The sequence below is a fragment of the Calypte anna genome, chromosome 11 (genome assembly GCF_003957555.1).
Source record: "Calypte anna isolate BGI_N300 chromosome 11, bCalAnn1_v1.p, whole genome shotgun sequence".
Classification (NCBI taxonomy): domain Eukaryota; kingdom Metazoa; phylum Chordata; class Aves; order Apodiformes; family Trochilidae; genus Calypte; species Calypte anna.
The window spans coordinates 11,446,929-11,467,679 of NC_044257.1; the positions used below are offsets into that span (position 1 = coordinate 11,446,929).

General features: G+C 39.1%; 2 protein-coding genes across 2 annotated transcripts; one reads left to right on the forward strand and one right to left on the reverse strand.

The window, feature by feature from the left end:
* Positions 1 to 1,185: 1,185 nt before the first annotated feature.
* LOC103526603 (chemokine like factor) lies at positions 1,186 to 4,201 on the reverse strand. Its single transcript, XM_030457805.1, has 4 exons — positions 4,047 to 4,201; positions 3,757 to 3,915; positions 3,064 to 3,159; positions 1,186 to 1,473 (listed from the first exon to the last, which is right to left on the reverse strand). The coding sequence occupies exons 1-4, from the start codon at positions 4,113 to 4,115 to the stop codon at positions 1,363 to 1,365; spliced, it is 435 nt and encodes a 144-aa protein (XP_030313665.1). The 5' UTR covers positions 4,116 to 4,201; the 3' UTR covers positions 1,186 to 1,362.
* A 183-nt stretch (positions 4,202 to 4,384) lies between these two features.
* On the forward strand, positions 4,385 to 18,103 carry TK2 (thymidine kinase 2). Its single transcript, XM_030457675.1, has 10 exons — positions 4,385 to 4,481; positions 5,314 to 5,351; positions 5,965 to 6,039; positions 7,405 to 7,458; positions 8,982 to 9,071; positions 10,479 to 10,552; positions 13,761 to 13,849; positions 14,151 to 14,230; positions 15,510 to 15,590; positions 15,955 to 18,103. Exons 1-10 carry the CDS (start codon positions 4,439 to 4,441, stop codon positions 16,051 to 16,053), a joined length of 723 nt encoding a protein of 240 aa, XP_030313535.1. The 5' UTR covers positions 4,385 to 4,438; the 3' UTR covers positions 16,054 to 18,103.
* Positions 18,104 to 20,751: the final 2,648 nt, after the last annotated feature.

Genomic DNA, 20,751 nt, shown 5'->3' on the forward strand with positions numbered 1-20,751 from the left:
GGCGGCGAAGGCGTGGGGAGCTCCTCTGGCTGCCTCGGTGCTGCCCGCAGCCCAGACCCGGCCCTGGCTCGGTTGGGGCCTCCTGGGAGTCCCGAAGGGCAGTGCGGGCCCGACCCGCGGAGCACCGGGGGTGTTCAGCCTGCAGAAAAGGCGGCTGAGAGGAGACCTTGTCGCGCCCTGAAATGAGGTGGTAATGAGGTGGGGGTGGGTTTCTTATCCATAGTGACAAGTGACAGGACACGAGGAAATGTCCTCAGGTTGTGCTAAGGGACGTCCCGATTGGGTATTCGGAAAAGGGTCTTCACCGAAAGGGCTGTCAGGCCCTGGCACAGGCTTCCCGGTGCGGTGGAGGAGTCACCATCCCTGGAGGTATTTAAAAGATGTGTAAATGTCGTGCTGTGGGGCATGGTTTAGTGGTGGACTTGGCAGTGCTGGGTTAGCAGTTGGACTCGATCTTAAAGGTCTTTTCCGTTTAAAACAACTTATTCTGTGTCCTCTGGCACAGCTCTGGGTGCTGCCAGCAGTTATGGTCTTGGCAAGGGCCAACCCTGACCAGCACACCTCGGATCTGAAAAAGTGTTTTATTACAAACTCCCTTTTCACTACACACGTCCTTTATTTATTTATTCACTTTTGTCTACTGCATTGTATCAGCCTTGAAACTCTCATCACAGGTGTGCTTGGTCTTCAGTTTGGACAATCTCATCCACATGGTACTTAATTTTGCCATTGGCATTCTGAGTGTAGGAGCACTTGCAGCAACAGTCCTCATACATATTCTATGTGATTTATAATAATTTTATCTGCTATCTTCAATGCACTGCAGGGCAGCTGTGACTGCATTATGCTAGGGATAGTGTGGTTATCTTCAGAACTACTCTAAATATAAAAACGAAAACTTGGGAATCAGAATGTCTCACAACAGTAAAGCATTCAGAAGGCATGAACCAGTTACAAGCCAAAGAGGCTGATCTATGGACTGAGGAACACAGGAGTTGAAGAAAATTCATTCTTAAAGATGTCTACTGGTATATTCAAACAAGTAATTTTTACTTTTAAAGTGCACTTAAATAAATAATATTAAATAATGTACTTAGGCCTGTTTGTATTTTCTTTTTTTCTATTACAGAAAAAAGGCAATTACAAAATTGATTTCCACATAAGTGACAATGTAATTAAGTTTAGAAAACCAGGAAAAATTTACATTATACTTTATGCTGGTGAAATTTCAACACAAAAACTACATTTGTAAATGCAAGAACATTTACAAACAGTACTTTCAAAAATGTACGTAAATGCACAGGAAATTCACATTCTTTAAAAGAGAACAGTAAAACAATCATCCATGGAGAAATCGTTCGGTTACCAGAATGGTAATCTAAAGTTTGCAGTAGTACTTCTGTCAAAGCTAATCTTCTGGAAAAGAAGAACTGCATCAACAATACAGAGAGCAAGCAGTATGAGACCAAGCACCTGTAAAAATAATGATAAATGTTAGTTTCCCCACAGAATCTTTATCTTTTATTGTACTGATGCATCTATTGTTCTTCAAAGAAACTGTAAACATCTTCCTAACTTGCTTCTGGCCTTCTAAATATATGTATGAGACGAGACAACTGATAAATAACATCCAAATTTAAATTCCATCAGCCTTTCATACAGCAGTCTGCACCCTGGCTTTGTTTGATGGTTGTATGAAGCATTGGAGATGATGTGTTGACCTCAAAAGCTGAACTAACACTTGATTATGCCAGACAATGCTTTTATCCTAAATTAAAACTCTACTGTTTGCTTAAGGAGGGCCTAATTAATGGTATTGGCCTGGAGAAAAGTCAACATTTGTAAAAACAAGCCTAACAGAAAAAAAAAATTGCTCCTCTCCACTGAAGTTATGAATGGGAAACATATTCCAATCTGAAAAAACGTATGCATTTGAAAAGGTAACTGGAAAAATGTGTTTGCAAAACAGCAGAGTTAACTTACTCAGCTCCTGCCCTTCAGCCCAATTCCCCTCACCCCCAAGTTTTGTTATGCAATTATGTTTTAAAATGGAATTACCTGATCAGTGGCAGTGATGCTAAGCCAGGCTCTTTCGGGAGAGAAGTTCCAGGCAGTGTGTACCCTGGGAGCACAGGCCACAGGGCAATTCTGTTTCTCTTAGTACTGAAGATTTAATATATTCTGCCCAAACTTGTTTTCAAAGCTACCTGCTTAGTCTCCTGATTCCAACTTAACTTTAGTTTTATTAACTTCACAGCAGAGAATATATATTACATTTTAGCATAGCTGGTCACTATGTCAGAAAGGCTCTTTTTTTGCTTAGGATGTCAGTGTCTGAAAAGACATCAGCTTTCCACCTCACTCTCAAACTGGTTTTGTTAAGTGGCAAGTTCAGAGTGTCTTTTGGTTGCGTGTCACATTTTAGCTTATCTTGTACTTCAGGAGGCTTAAATACTTTCAAAAAAAATTTTTCCCCTTATTGTTTATTGTTAATTAGTTTTCATTAGAATTAAAAATACCATTTGCTTAAACGAATTATTAAACTGTTTTTACCCTCAATACACAAAAATCTTGCAGTCATATTATGAAAAAATAACTTTTCAACTGCCATAATTTCTGTGTCAGAAAAAAAGGGACACACACCAAGAGGGAGGTACCAGCACATCTGTTTAAAAGTTTCAATTCTTTTTAGCAGGACTGCAAGCATTTCTTCTTAAGCAGGGTAACCAAACTGGACAGTGCTAAAAAAGCTATGGATTCTCCCACTCAGAATTTCCACCTATGGAACCAAATGGGTTACTGAAATCACTTAAAATTCCAATTTTCAGTGTTGGTACTTCTCTGTAGTAATCCCTAAGTCAAGTCATATGCTTAAATTACTAGCGATTTGAAGATTTTATTTGTGATGTATATTGAGTATGTATTCACTTTTGTTTGTGTATACGCTTGTGTATGTGTTTCCACAACAGAGTTATTTTTTTGGTCTTACAACAATGTAAGTATACCACGAGGTTCACACGTCTACTGCAAGAACTGAAATTTGTTAATAATTTTCCTACTTACTCCTCCAGCCAGGGTCCCACTGTTGGTCTTGATTATTACCGCAAACAGGCACACAATGAGGAGGAACAGCGCCGCGATCACTGAATTGAAAATATCCTGAAACAGCCAGTGTAAGCAAATACTTATTTGGAAATACACACCTGAAAAAGAACGTGAATAGCTCCCAATACCGTGTGAGTGAATTATTAAAATCTGCTGATCTGCTGGTTTACTATAGAAATAGAACTACACTATTATTCGCCTAAGACCGATAGTGACACCCAGTGGTCTGATGCTAAAAAGAGCATTTGTGATAAAACTTCCTCATTTTAACTTTTTTTTTTTTTCTTGGCAGTCAAATTTGTGCAAGTTGGCTATGCTTGACAGACTAAAACCACAACCAAATTAAAAAAAAAAAAAAAAAAAAAGGGACATTAATTGAAAGTGTATGATTAATTTGTGATGTGAAAGATGGGAAGTGGAGTATTATAAAATTAAGCAAATGACGGTCACTGCAGGAGGGGCTGCTGGGGGAAGCCACCCAGCAATTTAGAAACCGATGCAAAAGAACATTGTGATAGGTCCGGTAAAACCGGTTTAACAGCAGAACGCTGCTTTTTGCTTGAACTTTATGGAAACGGTAACTGAACTTTCTAACAGTAACCCCCCTGAACAGGCAGAACCAGTGCGGGTTCGGGTCCAGCCGGTACTCACAGCCAGGGGCCAGAAGAACCAGCTCAGCCTCTTGTCCAGCTGCAGCAGGTACAGCAGGAACAGCAGCACCGTGATCGACACCTCCATGGCCGCCAGCGCCGTGTACGCCACATGCGAGTGGGAAGCCACGAAGCAGATCAGTGTCATCAACGCCAGAAGCTGCGGGGACAGAGCGAGTAACGGGGATTAACGGGGGATTAATGGGCATTAACGGGGGTTAGAGCCGCTCCTCGGTCCCCCTACCGGGGGGGACCCACAGGGCACCCCGCCCCGCTCCCCTCACAACCTACCACGCGGGCGATCTTCACGGCGCCCCGCGGAGAGCGGACGAAACCTCTGTCCACCTCCACCAGCGCCATGGCGACCACGCGAAAGCCGCGGGTCGGCTAGGCGGGGCCAACCGTTACCGCACCGCTCATCTGGGGCGGGAACCGGCTCCGCCCCCGCCCGGCCCCACCCGGGTGCGGAAGTGAGCGGAGGCGGGCGGAAGCGGTGCGGGCCGCGCCGGGCCGGTGGCGGCGGCGGGCGGGGATGGGCAATGTGGCGGCTCGGGGCGGCTTGGGCACGGCCCGCGGCTTTGCGCGGGTCACGGAGCCGGCGGTGCGCGGGGAGCGGCGTCCCGGGGGCCGCCTGCACGGGTGGAGCGGCGGCGGCGGCGGCGGCTGGATCCTCGGCGGGCGGGATGACGCTGAGCTCCCGGCCCGGCCCGAGCGGCGCTGGCGGCTGTAAGCGGAGGGGCGGGCAAGGCAGGGGTGGGGATCCCGGGGTGGGGATTCCGGAGTGGGGCCACCCGGTGTACGAGCCTCGGGTTCTCCCGCGGTGAAGGGGATGTGGAGGCGCCTCGGGGAGGGCAGAATAGCGCCCAGTCCATACTTAAATTATGTCCAGACATCTTGAGTGGTGTGAGGAGCCTCTGAATCTGTCAGGTTCCCCTCACCCTTATTTCTTCGGACTGAGCACACTGCCTCTTCCCATGTCTGGTAGGACCTGCTCCTGGTAGTCCTGTGGTTCCTCACTGGGACATAGGGGTTTCTTTGTGCGGGGTTACTGACATTGCCTGCCTTGTTTTATTTTGTTAAGTGTGTAGTGAGCCTGCCATTGCTTGGAGGAGTTCCATGGTTGTGAAGTTTGAGTTTTGAGGTGTAAGACACCTCGTCTTGGAAAGTGGCCTAAAATCTTCATCCTTGCCCAGCTCTGTAGCTAGGCCTATGGAGCTGGTGGGCATCACACTGTGACTGCCCTTCTCAAAACTAATTTTTCCCCCTCAGGAATGGTGACTGGAGACCAGTACGAATGTCTGGTGAAGGCTGTAGACACTTGTTTGTCTCTTTGTAGTGGCAAGAATATAGAAGAATTCAATCTAAAGCTGTCAATATATGTAACAGTGTGTCTGCTGTGTCTGTTGCTCAATTATTACCCAAAACTTTAGAGCTGGTAATTAAAAAAATACTCATATTTGGCAATAGAGAATGTAAAAACTTTGTGGAGGGGCTCCCAAGAAGAGCCTCAGTATGATTATTATTTCTTTGTCATAACTTCTGTTTATTTTCATTCTAGATAAACATCTGATAAAAGAAGATGATAGAAAGATGGTTGTAAGTATTTGCATTTTGGTCAGAAAGCTATGTAAATCACAACTTCTTATCATGATCTGAGTAAGTGTACATTATTAACCATTGGACATGGCTGTTCTACTGAGGGGTGTACAGCTGGTGGGTCTGTCACTGGGTTATCAGGTTCTATAAGTTGCAATAAAATAGTGAGGGATTTGTGCATATGGAAGGTACTGCTGCAGGGCCAGGTGTCAGTTTGGGATGAGTGCTGTGTGTAGCTTTGCAGGTACCCTACACAACCCTGCCTGCAAGGTCTTTTTTTCCTTTTGTAAATTGTAGTGCTCAACATTGCTGTATTTGGAATCTAATTATTTCAATATATAAATTAAAACAGCTGAAACAAAATCCTTTTAGTTTAATTGTGCAAATTTCTGAAAATAAAAACTTGGTGCATCTCGGAGCGTAAGATCTGTGTAATAGATACTGAAATTGTTACTCCAGTTGATGTTTCTTTTAAGTTGAAAATTAAGCAGGGGTCTCTGGAGTGAGTTGAGGCAGGCAGTGTGGAAGTGACCTGCTTAAACTCTTGGGGACCATGGGAATGTATGATGTGTTGATAGCACATTTTTTTAAAGGTGGTGCTGTCTTTCCTCAGATATGTATTGAGGGGAACATTGCAAGCGGGAAAACAACATGCCTGGATTATTTTGCACAAACTACCAGCATTGAGGTACTGGATGTACATTTGTCTATATGTCATCATTAAACAGTTCCTTGTCTTGACAGAATTGACAGTCTATGTAAAAGTGTTGTCCTTTCTTAGGCTAATGAAAAAGGAGCAGTGGGTTGTCTGCCAGTTAACTTATTGGTGCATGTATTTAGCTTTTCATTCTCCAATTATTTATAGTCAAATTGTAGAAGAGAAACACAGGTCATATGTAATGTAGTACTGGATGCCAAAATATCAGTACAACCTGTTGAGTACAGTTTCGACCTCAGTGAAATAACTGCAACTCACATGGATTGGGCATGTTTGGGCATGTTTGTTTGCTTATTACCAGATACATCTAAGTTAAGTGACAGGAAAGAGCAAAGTGCAGACAAAGAAGTAATGGTGTAAAAGTACTGATGTCATATTCTGAGGCCCCAGTAAATGGATGGCTTCTTAAAAACAATGAAAAATCTGTTAGTATTGCTTCTGGGGATCTTAAAAGATCTGTTACAGCATTTGCCTTTGTATTGTTTAGAAAAAGATTAGGAAAGGGCAGGCTTACTGTATTTTAGACAAAATCAAGATCAGACCTCAGTGAGCAATTGTTTTTGTGTGCATCAGATTTTAACTCTTTTCCAAGCAGACCTGGGAACATGTTTGGTAATAAGTCTTAGTATTCTTCACTGAAATGCTGGGTTGCCAGATGTAATTTGGTAATTTAACAGGAACAATCCTTACAGAGTAAATAACTATTAACCCAAAGGATAGCAAACTTTAATTTGCATATAGCGCAGCATTTTTAAAAAATGTTGTTAACTTCCCAGGATTATCAGATTCTCTTAAGACTGCCACTACAGTATTTTTGGTGTTTTAGATCCTGTTTGAACCAGAGAAGTCTTGTGATTGGACCTATTCAGGGTAAAGCTTTTCTGATTAATTTCCTAACTTTGTAGACATTGTGTTTGTTAGATCACAAAAATGAAACTAAAAGCAGTATGACAGCATTTTGATCCTTTCTTCTGAGCATGAGTAGGTCACTGAAACACAATCAGTACTCAGCTAAGCCATTTTTCCTTTATGTCATACAGATTTTGAGTCAAAAAAGTGAAATTATATCCAGACTCATTAGGTAATCAATCGAGTGTTTTTTTCTGGCCTTTTCAAAATGCTAAGAAGATGTGTAATTCTATTCCTCTGTTTTTAAACTCTGTTTATTATTACTTTTTGTATTCCAGTGCTACTTTTTGAAGTGAAATGACCTTTTCTGTGCAAGGCTTCAATACTGACTTATTTATTCATTAAAAATAGTTGTAGACTTGTAGGGTCAAATTACATAATATGAATCTAAACCATGTTTAATATGGAGTCATTCTTTTTAACAAGGTTTTGACAGAACCAGTAGCTAAGTGGAGGAATGTTCGTGGTCATAATATCCTGGTAAGTGGCAGAAGTTAATTCTACAATTACTGTTCCTTTCAGCAGACAGTTGTGTGGGCTTCAGGAAAGCTGTTGTAAGAGGTGTGGTTGTAATCTTGTACAGCAAAAAAAAAAAAAAAAAAGTGCCACGATGAAGAAGACTTCTTACTGTGATTAAGAGATGCATTTAATAGTAACATTGCACATAAAATGGGGTTTTGGCAAGGACTGGGTCATTTATTGGGTAAGCCCTGAGTGGGCCAGTTGTTTTTAAATTGGCTTATGCCTATTTAAAAGAAGGGAATAATGTATTTGCTATTAAATGACCTCAGAAAATGAGAGGTGGATCTGACTGGCTAATATTGTTTGAACATACAGAAGATCCAGTCCTGTGAGGTGTTGCAGAGCTTCTGTTGTCCTTTTGGTAGTTGTTACATCTGGGAGCTGTTCTCCACAATATGTCCCCTTGTCACAGCTGTGCTCAGAGGCAGTAGTCAGGGCTCTGGCAACATCTGCAGGTACACTGCTGCTGGAATGCTTGAGGAGGTTTCTGATGTCAGTTTTCATTGCTTGTACAATCACCTCCATTGCAAAAATCTCATTGTTGGCAGTATCTATGTTAAGGTCATATGGAATTTGCTGTCAACACAGTGATGTGGATACACCCCAAACCACCCATGCCCAAACATGTATTTGATGCACTTACTGCTAGCACAGGTCCTCTGGAAAAGTAAATTATCTTTGCTAGCAGTTGCTGATGCCTTACTTTCTTATTATTAGTAAAGAGATGGGGTATGCTTGGCTGTGTTGCACGTCATCACAACAATCTGCACTTCAGAACACCTTTCTCTCTCTGATTTTGGACAAGGAGAAAAGAAAGGGGTCAGATCTGTGGACTGAAGCCATGCTGCTGACTTAGAAGTTTCTCACCTCAGCAGATAGACACTGGATGATGCCTTTAGTTTCAGTCAGATTTTTCCCTGCTTTGCAGGATAGACTTTTGCTTGTTATTGTGTCTGGAAGTGCAGCAATAAGGAAGAGCGGAAGATCCTGGGGGAACAACAGCTCTCTGTGTTAAAAGACACTTTTTTGAGGCCCAGACATACTTACTGGAACTGTATTTGCATGTCTGGATGGACTGGGTATACTGAGAGTCTGTTAGTGCATAGAAAGAGAACAGAGTAGCAGATTTCGTATTTTTTGTTGTTGTTGGTTTTTTGTTTAATTACTATCCATATCTGAACTGTCTCAAATGAGCTGTGCCTTAGTCCTTACTGTTCCAGGTACAGAGTAGCTAATTCCTACTGACTTCAGTGAGCATCCAAATGCCCCATTTTGTACTTCCGAAGACCAGGACCATAATTCTTATATCTGCATTGCAGAGAGCAAATGATCACCTAATTCTTGTCAATTAATGGCTTGTCAGCTGTTTTAGTGCACTTCTTTTAGCAATTCTGTTGTGCAAAATCATACAGAATACTCAACTTCATTTTTTTTTGCTGTTTGACCTTACAAAAATGTCTTGTTTCCATCTCTGACTCCAGGGTTTAATGTACCAAGATGCATCAAGATGGGGGATAACACTGCAGACTTACATACAGCTCACGATGTTGGAGCAGCATACCAGACCAATGGTAAATAAACATATTTTAATTAAAAAAAGGAATTAGATATGGTTATGAATAATAAATGTTTTAACATTGTATGCAGAAGCTAGGACACTGTGTGCATTCTGTCTTTGTTCCTGTAGTCAGTGTGATTTTTTTGTTGTTGTCAAAGATGTTGTTGAAATGCTCAAGATCTGCCCCAGGGTTGAAGTGTCTGCTTCCTGCCTGCAGAACTTTCACTTTCCCAAACTAATACTGCTTTTTTTTTTTTTTTTCTCACCACCCTTATGACTTGTGCAAATCTCTTCATTGTCACACATCAGTGTCTGTAACTGGCCTCTCTACATTTAGCTATTTCAAACCTTTGGCAAACATTAGATAATATTAAAGGTAGTGCTGGTATTCATCCTACTGCTCCATTCTCAATTTTATCCATTGCTTCTTGCGTTTATCCAAAATACTTCCACTATATTTTCCTTTTGCTTTTTTTCAGATGGTTTGCATGCTTTTTTCCTTGTAACTCTTTCATTTTCTGTTTCGATTCACACTCTACCTTTTTATCAAGGTCTGTTAGTTTCTCTTTACTTCAAATTCCTTTCATTACACTCTGTGCTAAATCTTTGATTCCCGGATTACAGGATCTTATCTCAGGTGTGGCATCTTTCTATCTTAATGATTGTTCTTGCATTATTTTCTGAGCTTGTATTAGGGCAGACTTTCAGCAGTACCACATATGATGGTCATGCTGCACATACTAGCTTTTTGTGAGAGGTGTTTTTCCAAGGTAATAGAAATCTCCTGTTGTTGCAGAAAACGTTCATTCAGGACTGGATCAACTGTTGTGTCATGGTCTCTAATATGCAGAATATTTGGTTTGAAACAGCTCTGCCAGGGTTCCCTTACTCTGCAAGGGCCACCGTGTCTGAGAACCCCCCTTCTCCGAAATGAAGTTCTGTTTGAACATGTGCAAGATTGCCAAAAGCAGCAATATTTTGTCAGTTGCAATTATTTATTTAAAAAGTTCTGGTTTTTACAGTTTCTCTGGTTAGGCCTGTGCTGTTGCAACACACCTGAAGGTGGCAGCAATCCAGGTAGCAATAGTTCCCATTGCTCTCCAAACCCTAAGGGGATTGCTGCTTTTTTGCCCCTCACCGGCTGAGCTGAATGCTTCTGCAGCCACCTTTCAAATGTGTGTATAATAACAAATTAATTATGAAGATGTTTAATAATGCAGTGCCCATAAGCCTGGTTAAGAATTCTTCTTTGTTGTGGTTCCTACTTTGCCAGTAAATTTTTTTGTCACAAGATCTAGAAGAACTGAAAATGTTATGGATATCGTAGTGTAAAGGACATAATGTGCAGTATGACCTCAAAAAGAAACAAACATACTGAAAAATGTAATCTAATCAGTGACTCTTGAGTTTTATTTTGTAGATTTCCCCTGTAAGAATGATGGAGCGATCAATTCACAGTGCAAAATACATTTTTGTGGAAAATCTGTATCGAAGGTATGATATCTAGTGTTCTACTTTACTTCCTTGATGTAATTAGATTTGAAACAATGGAAAATCAACTGGTGATTTTTTTGGTAATATGCATCTAAGTGATCAGTGAAACCTGTCAGTTCTGTGCAGGAGTGGCAGTGTGTTTTGTGTGGGACACGGTGCCCACTGGTGGAATAAAACTTGTAGGACTTGGGCCAGACGAGAGCCTTTGTCCAACGTGCTCCTGTATATTTAACAAATCTTAATATTTCATACACCAACTATTGGAGTTAACTGCTCTCCAGCTGAATTTTTTTTTTCATTATTTTCCAGCTGATATTTTTGTTTTGTTTAGCATGCTGACCTATGTAGCAGGTTGTTGTTTTAATGGGTTTTTAAAGTGGTCTTAAGGTACAAAGCCCATTCCTAGCTTGTCTACAGGGAGAATGCCTGCATGCCACAAGATGGCATCCATGCTACATAAGCTCCCAGTCTGTTGCTGGAAGTGCTTTGAAAGTTGAGGGAAACACTGTAAGGAGTGAGGCAAATGGAAAGAGACATTATTTATCCCAGTCTGTATGCAGTGGAAATGTACTGGAATGTCTTTCTCATTTTAAATTACTGGCTTTTTTTTTTTTTTTTTTTACATTTTTGATAAAATGTTTTTGGGGCAAAACCTTAGAACTTTGTTGCTCTGGACTGAAGGCATTTGCTTTGTTTACAGCAAGCTAGAAGACATGATGCTCCCAATAGCAAACCAAATTGTGGCATAAGGGTTTGAAAAAGGATTATAAGTACAACAAGGAAAAATTGGGCTACACGAAAATACCTATTTTGAAGCACATTAGGAAAAAAAAAAAGTCTATCCTCCCTCACATCCTGTCTCCCGTGGTGGTCAAAAGTACTTGAAAAGAGTTTAAGAACAGGGTAAGCTTTCATGATAATTTCTGAGTATATTCAGTAACTTACAGTTTAGGGACTACTTTTATGTAGAAATATAATAGTGCCCTGTGGCAGGGGAAAGGCCTGATAACTTGGAATGATTGCTTCCCATACTGTGTTTTTTTGTTCAGTTGCAGCATGAAAGTTTTAAAAATGATTGTGTAACTAAACAGACTTTGCAAAGGAAAATGCCTTTGTATTCTTTCAGAGGCTTTTTCTTTCTTTGTTACTATTTCCTAGAAAAAAATCTCCTTTCTCTGTAGGGGAGTAATCCTAATTCTTTTGTAGGTTAGTCAACATGAAAAAATCATGCAGTGAAAACAAGAAAGGTTGCTTGTTGTAGAAATTGTATTATACCTGTCTGAAAGAAGGTCTGGAAAACAAAACCGACCTGATGTGTCTTTAAATTTTGCTGGAAATGTTATCAAAACCCCCCTCAGGCCCAAGCTATTGAATGGGGATCTTCTGCAAAGGATTATTAAATAGCTGCATGGAAAGAACTTTCCTATTAAAAAATAAAATAAAATAAAATAAATATAAGAAGAGAACTTTTTTGTTTGTTCAGGCTTTTAACAAGACTCAAACTGAATGGCATAAGCATGCTCCAAAGAGCAGAGGTTATTTCCTTTCTTTTCTGTCAAGAGTATATTATTGCTTAGGGTCCCAGTCTTAAAGATGGAGAAGAATCCCTTGTTATCTCTACTCTACACAAGCTCTTCTCCTTTAGGAGAATGATTAGTTTAAGCAAGGGATGAAGAGCTGGGGGAATATCAGGAGTACCAGCTCGTCTTTGATCCAGTGTCACTCAGCATTTGTGTGTTGGCTTTGCAGGTTTTATTTCCAGAGAGACAGAGAGAGAGTAAGGTTTATGACAATGATGGAAGGTTTAAAATTGTGAGCAATTGCTGTCAGCTTCACCAGCATGCACAGATATGCACGAGTGTCCAAGTCCTTACTCTGATTGCAGGTCTGAGTTGAGCTCTGAAAGGTTTGCTCATGTTAGGTGTAGAACTAGAAGAACTGTAAATGTGTACACATGAATATGCATGATATGTTACAGGATAAGCACTAGCAATTCCCTTTTGAATTCAAAAGTTATTTGTAATATAAAGCTTATTACTTCTGTGTTTCAGGAGTCAAATGTCAGCAAAGTTCTGAGATGAAACACGCTTCAGTGCCTTTTATGGCACATACACTGATTGATACATTAGAAGAATAGCTGTGAATTGTTATTCCATTTCTTAAGTGCTTTGTGAGGCAAGATGCTCAGCTGAATGGCAGATAAAGAAGGGAGTGGTTCAAATACTGGTTTTGCTTTCTTGCATACTTAAATGGAAAGAACTTTCTGAGTTATCTTCAGTTTTGCCAGTGATCAAATCATGTCAGAAGAATGGTTGAAAAATCTGTTGAGTCTTTTCCTTCAGTAGTACTGAAAATGTTGCAACAGGTCTCATTCAGCTGGAGAGGACAGGAGCCTCTCAATCCTATTTCTTCCTTATATTTCTGTTGTAGAACCATTTAGGAAAGAGTGTGGAGTATGTGTTACTATCACCAGTTTTGAAGACAGGATAATATAAAACTAGTAATATTTGACTGTTTAGGAATATGATCGTAATTGAAAATTCTGATACTGGTAAAAACATAATATGTGGTTCTCAGTATGTCATCTGTAGACTCCCTTTTACAGGAGTTCTTTCATATTTTATTATTCTTCCTAAGATAACTTTCTGACAGTTGTCTCCAAGACTCTCTGCTCTCTGAATGCAGAGTTCTAATCAGGTGTGTGATTATTTCAGTATTCTTTCGACAAATATTTCTTACAGTAGGAGTAAATGTTATTTATATGGTGTCATTATTTCTTCATTGCTCTTTATTAGGGTCTCTATAATGAATTGACAGTTTTGATTAGTAAATCAAACCTTTCTGGTGACATGCACTGCAGTAGTTCAGGTATATTTGAAATAATCCTGGAATAAAGATCTTGAGCAATAAAGAGCATTGACACTAATTTGTCGTTATTGTATAAATGCCAACACCAACATGATACTGTTTTTATTCACCAAGTAATTATTTCTTAGCTGTAATAGGAAAGATAATTGATGTTTGTAACTGTTAATAATACAAACTTTGGTTTAATGCATATTCTTAAAAAGATTTGTTTTTTCTGTTGTGCAAACAACGTTTTATGAAGTTTTGAATTTGGAGTAAATTTGGTGTAGTTCTAGTTGAGTGAAAAAACAAAAAGGAGTTTAGAATTGATCTGTGAGTGATAACTTTTATGTTTATTCAGTGGAAAAATGCCAGAGGTGGATTATGTTGTCCTAACTGAGTGGTTTGACTGGATCCAGAACAACACTGATGTTTCGGTTGACTTGATAGGTAAATGTGGGGGGGCATGTTTGTGGGTGGTTTTCCTTATTGGGAAAAAAATTAATTCTTGTTTTTTTTGGGTCATAAATAATCACACTATTCAATACACAACAGTGGTTGCAATGTGTAGCATTTCACAGCATAAATTATAGGATGGTTCATGGATTGATTACCATTATTGCCGAAGTGGGGAGGTTCGGTGGTGATACCCAAGTCAGGATTCTTCCCTTCTACAGTTTGTGAAATAAGTTTCTTCTTTGCTTTTAAAGCTGATCCTTGAATATAACTATTATAATTGTTGTTATGGCAGTTTATCTGCAGACTTCTCCTGAGGTTTGTTACGAGAGGTTAAAGAGAAGATGCAGGGAAGAGGAAAAGATCATTCCTCTGGTAAGGTGTTGTTTCAATATATGTGGTTACAATGAACTTCAAAAACATAATGATTCCAATTTAAGTACTAAAATCATATCACACGTGTGTTGACAAAATGTGGTGCAGCTGTTTCCATTGCAAACTAGAACTTCAGTATTTAATTTTGATTTATTTTGTAGAAATGATCTATGTTGCACACTGACTTTCCCAAGTGTTATGTTTTAGTAATCAGTGTACAATAGCTGTCTGCTTAGGTGCAGTATTAATCAAATGTTAATCTTCTCTGAGATATAAAGACAGTTGTTTGTATATCATTAAATGTCATTAAAGCACCCTGTTCCAGTAGATATACCCATACATGCAGGTGCTGCAGATTTATGTGGGCACTTTTGGTTGTCTGCTATTACCAGGATGTTTATGCATTAAAAACGTCTCTGCTTGTGTCTGAAAACAAGCAACTTCTTGAAAATTGTTAGCCTGGGAATCTACCTAAAAATAAATTGTAGTAATCGAATGATTACTTACTGTGTCACATCTTACAGAATGGGCCTTATCTATAAACAAGATTTCTCCTAAAACCTAACCAGAAATAAATAACACGAAGTACAGTGTGTACTACAAAGGTATTTTTAGTGTTGGATAAAATTAGTAGAAGCAGTGGTCAGTTGAAGATACATGCAAACAGCTACATTTTGGGCCATCTGAAATTTAGCCTTGGAGAAAAAATCCTCACTGTAATAGATCTGAAGAGACATTGTGTTGCTTTGCAGCTCTACTGAGGGGTAGGGGCAGTTATGAATGAAAAAGGTCAAGTGGTCATTGTGAAAAACCCTAATATAGTTAATGAGAGGCAGAAATGCTTTTAGAGGAAACTGAGTCAGTTAGTAGAAAGTTAACTGGGCAAATTTTAGGCAAATTGTAATGACACAGAAGGTGCCTTCAATACATGTTGTTTGTAGTCTTACCCTTTTTGTCCTTGCTTCTCTTTGTTGTGTTTTTCTCTGTAAAATCTTGAGCCATATTTTACCTATGGGAGGAAAACATGCTTCTTGATCTTAAATGGAGCTGAGAGCCCTGTGGTCCTGTAAACTCTGTGTCTTTGAGGCTCTTCATGGAGTAAAATCTTATACTAGGAATTAATTTTTCTCAAGAAATGTCTGATGCTTTTTATTTTTATTAGTGGAAATACCTAATGTTGGCTTTTATATGGAGTTCTTAACTACTTATCAAGTATATAAAACCTGAAATGTATGTTTCATCCCCAGTCATATGTGATACTTGAATGCCTCTTTTCTAGGAATACTTAGAGGCTATTCATCAGCTTTATGAAGACTGGCTCATTAAACATACACTGTTTAAAGTTCCCTGCCCAGTGCTTGTGAGTATTATTTTAGTTGGAACCAATTAAGCATATGGAGGATTTACATTTCTAATATTATGAGTGGTATTTAGTGATAAAAGCAAATAATCTGCTTTTCTAATAACCTTCAGAGAAGGGAAACCCCTGTCAATATGTAGAGCATAGACCTTGTCTTCCGTCTCTTTGGAATTTGAGGTGCTTGTTCACTGTGGTTCTCTGCAGGATCAGACACAGCTCTTCAGTGTATGTCAAATTTAGAACACAAAGCTAATTGTACAGATCTCTAGGACTGTATCAGTTTGGTTTCTGTTGTAGTTCTGTTTTGCTTACAAACAAATGTTTTATTGTGTCAGTAATTTCTAATGCTTGTGTTCTTTTCAAGGTTATTGGAGCTGACCATGACATGCAGAAAATGATAGAAAAGTATGAAGAAAACCGGGACCAAATACTAAACCCATATAATATGCAACACCATTTATAGAACTCTTCAGTTGTATTTTTAAAACCTTGTCTATAAAGTCTGGTTTAGGGGCAATTTTGAGTATTTTTAGTATTTCTAAATGTAATGTTTTTGCTTCTGAATTACTGTTTGTAGAACATTGTAAACTTCTATGAAACATTCAGATACAAGTCTTAAACAAAGTATAAGCCAAATCTCTTTCATGTTTTTAGTTTCTCCCTCAGCATTACTATGTCAATTGTGTTCAGCTAAAGTATGACTATTTCTCCCATTTCCCACTTTTCTGCTGCTCCCTGTAAGTAACCTAAGGTGGTTTTTTTTCCAAAGATGGCCCTGTTTTTGTAATTTGAAAGAAATAGTTCCATACAAGAAGTGAGGATGTCTTTTTTTAAATTATTATTATAGGAAGCAAACGAAGTGCATTGAGTTGAATTAGCTTTGTTAAACAGGTCAAGAGGTCAAAACAGGGGGACTTAACTTTAATCCTACTTACACTAATGCAATTTCGTTGAATTCAGTTTCTTCTGTTTAAAATCACAATATAGCTGTAGTTCTAAAGATAACTATGCACAAGTATAAACCCACTGAATTCAGTGGCAAAAATCCCATTTTTCATAAGTGGCTGTAGAATGGATTTTAGGCTTTTTTTTTTTTTTTCCAAGATAGGTTTTTATAAAGGCTTATTTCTCTGCAGTGTTCATGAAATCACTGGCCCTGTGATGGCCAAGCTAGAACTAGTGAAAATAGAGGGTGCACAGAACTGTATTTGTTTCTTTCAAATGCTTATAAAAAAGTGCTTGAATAACTGACTTATTGAATATTTTGGATTCTTTGTACTTTGTTTTAGAAAGGCAAATACAGGTGTTTACTTGGGTTTATCTCTTGATCAGTTTACTGTGACAGCAATTTGGGAATAGAGAAACATGGTGGAGGTTTCATTCTCTTTAGCTGAAGCGTTGAGTTGCTCTTAATTTCTGCTTCACCCTGTGTGTGGTCTTTAAGATAATCCTTAATGTTTTCACATTACTTTTTCTGTTTGAGGGGAATGATTTCTGAAGTACAGAAGGTACATTTTTTTCTGTAATAATTTTGGTTGGTTTAATTGGAGTAAGCAGGGTTAACAATGCTTTAAAACACATTTAATTTAATGTAGTTGACCATCTGTCAGAGCTTTGTAGTGAATGCTCCTAAAAGTGGTTAATGTCTAAGACTTCAGTTAGAAGTTTGATCAATAATTTAAGACATTTGTCTGTAACTTGTTGGAGGATACAAACTTTCAGTTACTTGGCTTTTGTGTGTTCCACCTGATTTTGAACCCTATCCAATGCTACTTTTGGAGTTCACTGCTTTTATTTTGTAGCTTTTTGGTGGGCTGGTTTTGTGGTATGCCTAAAATCCATTGTTGTTCAAATGACTGCACCATTTTCCAAGGCAGGAAGTGCAGTTCATTTCTTGTTATTTCCATCTGGTGGGATACTTTTTTTTCCAAATCAGTAGAACTTAATAATTATCAGTGCACTGAGAGAGCATTTCCTAGTGAGGTACTGTATTAGTATACTACAGCTTGAGAAGTCAGTATTGCCATCCTGTTCTGTTGTAAAGCTTTAGCATTCTTAAAAATAATATGATATGTGCTAAGTAGCCATCTAACTTACTGAAGCTTCTTTGAAGATAGTAGTTATTCTTTAAACCTTCTGTTAAACTTTTTTTTTTTTTACTTTTATCTGTAACAGATAAAAAGAACTATTTCTTTCAAAATAGTTCTATAAACTTGAAATTTGGTCATCTTCAGTTTTAGAAGCCAAGGATGTATATGTTGTACATATTCCAGAAAATAGCACTTCATTGTTTTGTTCAGAGAATCTTGGAGCGCAAAGAATCCTACAGCTTTTGAATGAAGTTTAGGCATTTTTATCAGATTCCATTATATTTTATCAGAATCCTTTATATTCCATTTCATTAAATGAAAACAGTAATTTAGATGGCAGTTATGGATATTAGTAATTATAACAGAATATTATAGTCTTTTCTATAACTTAATTTATTAAAAATTACAGATGCAGTGGCTACAGTGAACATGTTTATTTTATATTCTGGTGTCTATTACTTTTCATGTATAGGTTTACATGTATATGAAGGTTGGGGTATTTAAGGAAAACTGGGAATAAAATCAAACAGTAGCTTTTTATGTGTCCTGTATGTTTAAATGTGTGCAGTTTGCTGTAGGTATGTAGATAAAAATATTGTGTAATCAAAAATAACTCGTTTTAAGCCTGGGGTGTATTTGCTTTTGTTTCATGAAAACTTTTGTTTTCTGATAACTCTGCTCTGTAGGCTGATTGCAATTCAGTAGCAGTGGAGTGGATCATGTAAACTTTGGTCCCTGCATTGGATGTAGCCTGTACTTGTACACTGAACCATACGTAACTGTTCTTATATGCATTTTGGCTATTCTGGATTAATTAGTTTTCACAGAATCACAGAATTATCAGATTTGGAAAGGACCTCTAGAGATCTCCCAGTCCAACTCTCTCACTGAAGCAGGATAACCCAGAGCACTACACAGGGCTTCATCCAGGCAGGTTTTGAACATCTCCAGAGAAGGGGACTCCACAACCTCCCTGGGGCTGCAGCCTGTGCCAGTGCCTTGGCACTCTCTAAACTGCAATGTGTGGAATGTGATTTATCTCATCTATTGCCTTTTTTTATTACATACTGGTGTTGATAGAAGGGTGTCTTATCTTTAGTATTTACTTTGTCCTGGTCAGGGTGTCTTAGGAAATCAGTAATATCTGGGAGCAGCATATAAATTGATGTGGAGTAAGTTGGAGAAACAGGCAAAAATAACAAATTTAACAGTTGTATTCTTAGCCTGGCCTTTTGTGTATTTATTTTAGCACGACAAGCATGGTTAGGAGATCTTCATTGTTTGATTAAACATTTCAGAGGTGACTGTACAAAACTGCTGGACAGTTGGACAAACTTGAAATTTGTTTTCACCAGTGCATTCAGCAAACAAAATGACTGCCTACACCAGGAAATAAACCAGCATTTATCTTCAGTGCACTTCCTCCTGCAGAGACTTTGAGTGCTGGGTATTCAATCATTAGTTGCTCTTAAAATTCAGACCTGAAGGTCTCTGTCCCTCTCCTTACTAATGGCTGGTCGAGGAAGAGGCCTTTTAAGAGGCTGGCATGTGATAATTATTTATGCTGTATTAGGATCAGGGCACCATTTTGTTTAGTGTTGTGTAAACATCCACCTTCAAGAGTGATCTCTGCTGAACACATACAGAGGTTCAATAAGGAGAGTGACAGAATAGAGAAGCTCTGTCACCTGCATACATATGACTTAACTTAGTTTTATGCCAGAAGGATTTGAATCCTCCATCCTAGAGCCTTCTGCCAGGTAATAGTGATACATTCCTCCTTTGCATCCCCCAGGAAATGTGTTGAGCTGTCAGGACTCTTGGTCTGAGTATGCTGCTATGCAGATGTCACTATATTCCATCCCAATCCTAGTTTGTTTTTTACTTTTCAGTGCTGTGAAAAGGAGCCTTGTGGAACTGGCTGTCTCCTTTAGAGAGCTGTGCCAGGTAATTTCCCATAGGTGAGACCTTTACCTGGGGTGGAAGGTTACTGGGCTGTTCTTCTTCCACTGTCTAGGTACACATAAAAACTGATAAAGCAGTGTTTCAGAAATTGTCTTTTTGTGATGAGATGGCTCTGAACAGTAAAGATGTCTGTCTTCCTCAGTGCTTTCTATGGTTCTATGTAAGTCCTTACCAGTCCCTCTCAGGTATGCTTTGTCTCAGGGAATAGTTGTTTTTTAAGATTGTCATTTATGAATCTGAGTCAAGCTGTACTTTTTTCTTTACTGCCTGCATGCTTTCAACCTGCAGTGTTCTGAGGTTGTTCTGTGGTTAGTTCTGGTTTGGTTTTTAAACCGTGAAATCTCAGTTTCATTGTTGGCTTTAAAATCAACAGTTTGTTCTAAAACCAAGCTGTGTACCTTGAGCACCTGCAGACAGGGAAAGGGTGTATGTGTGTCATCTCCCCCCCTTAACATTCCTACAATGAGAGACTCAGTGGGGAGAGGTGGTGTGAGTATCAGCCAGCTACCAGGTCTGCTGCCTGAGCTCTGTGTCTGCACTGATCAAAAGAGACTTTGTCCAATCCAAGGCTTGGAAGAGCGAAGCCATTCAAATGCTTGTGCAGAGCATATAAATTTGGAAAGAGAATTGGCCCTGTGTCTCTATGATGGAAAGATTTCCAATCAGCCTGTAAATCCCCATTCAATTCATAGACAATCAGGACCAGCTGTAGCACAATTAAAAGTTGACAGCTCACCAGAAGACAGGCACACATTTTACAAACAAAATTGCCTTTTGCTAGAAAGGGGTCCAGGCAGCTTAAGTGGTTGCTTTTAAAGTTCATTAGCCAAGGAGAGGTGCAGTAGTCACTAGAAACAGCAAGAGGAAGGCACTGGCAGATGTGGGCTGAAATCTTTCAGTCCTTTTTGTCTATCCCTCTTCCTAGGTCTGTATTTACAACAAGGATTTTTAACCCAGTTGTACCTTACTCATGTGGAAGCAGATGCACAAAGCTTAGGGCCTGTCAGGTATGACATCTTTTATTTCAGCTGGTTTTCAAATCCTCTATTTTCACAAGCATCTTTAAAACATTTGTCTCTCAAGACTTAAAATTTGAAAATGTGGAA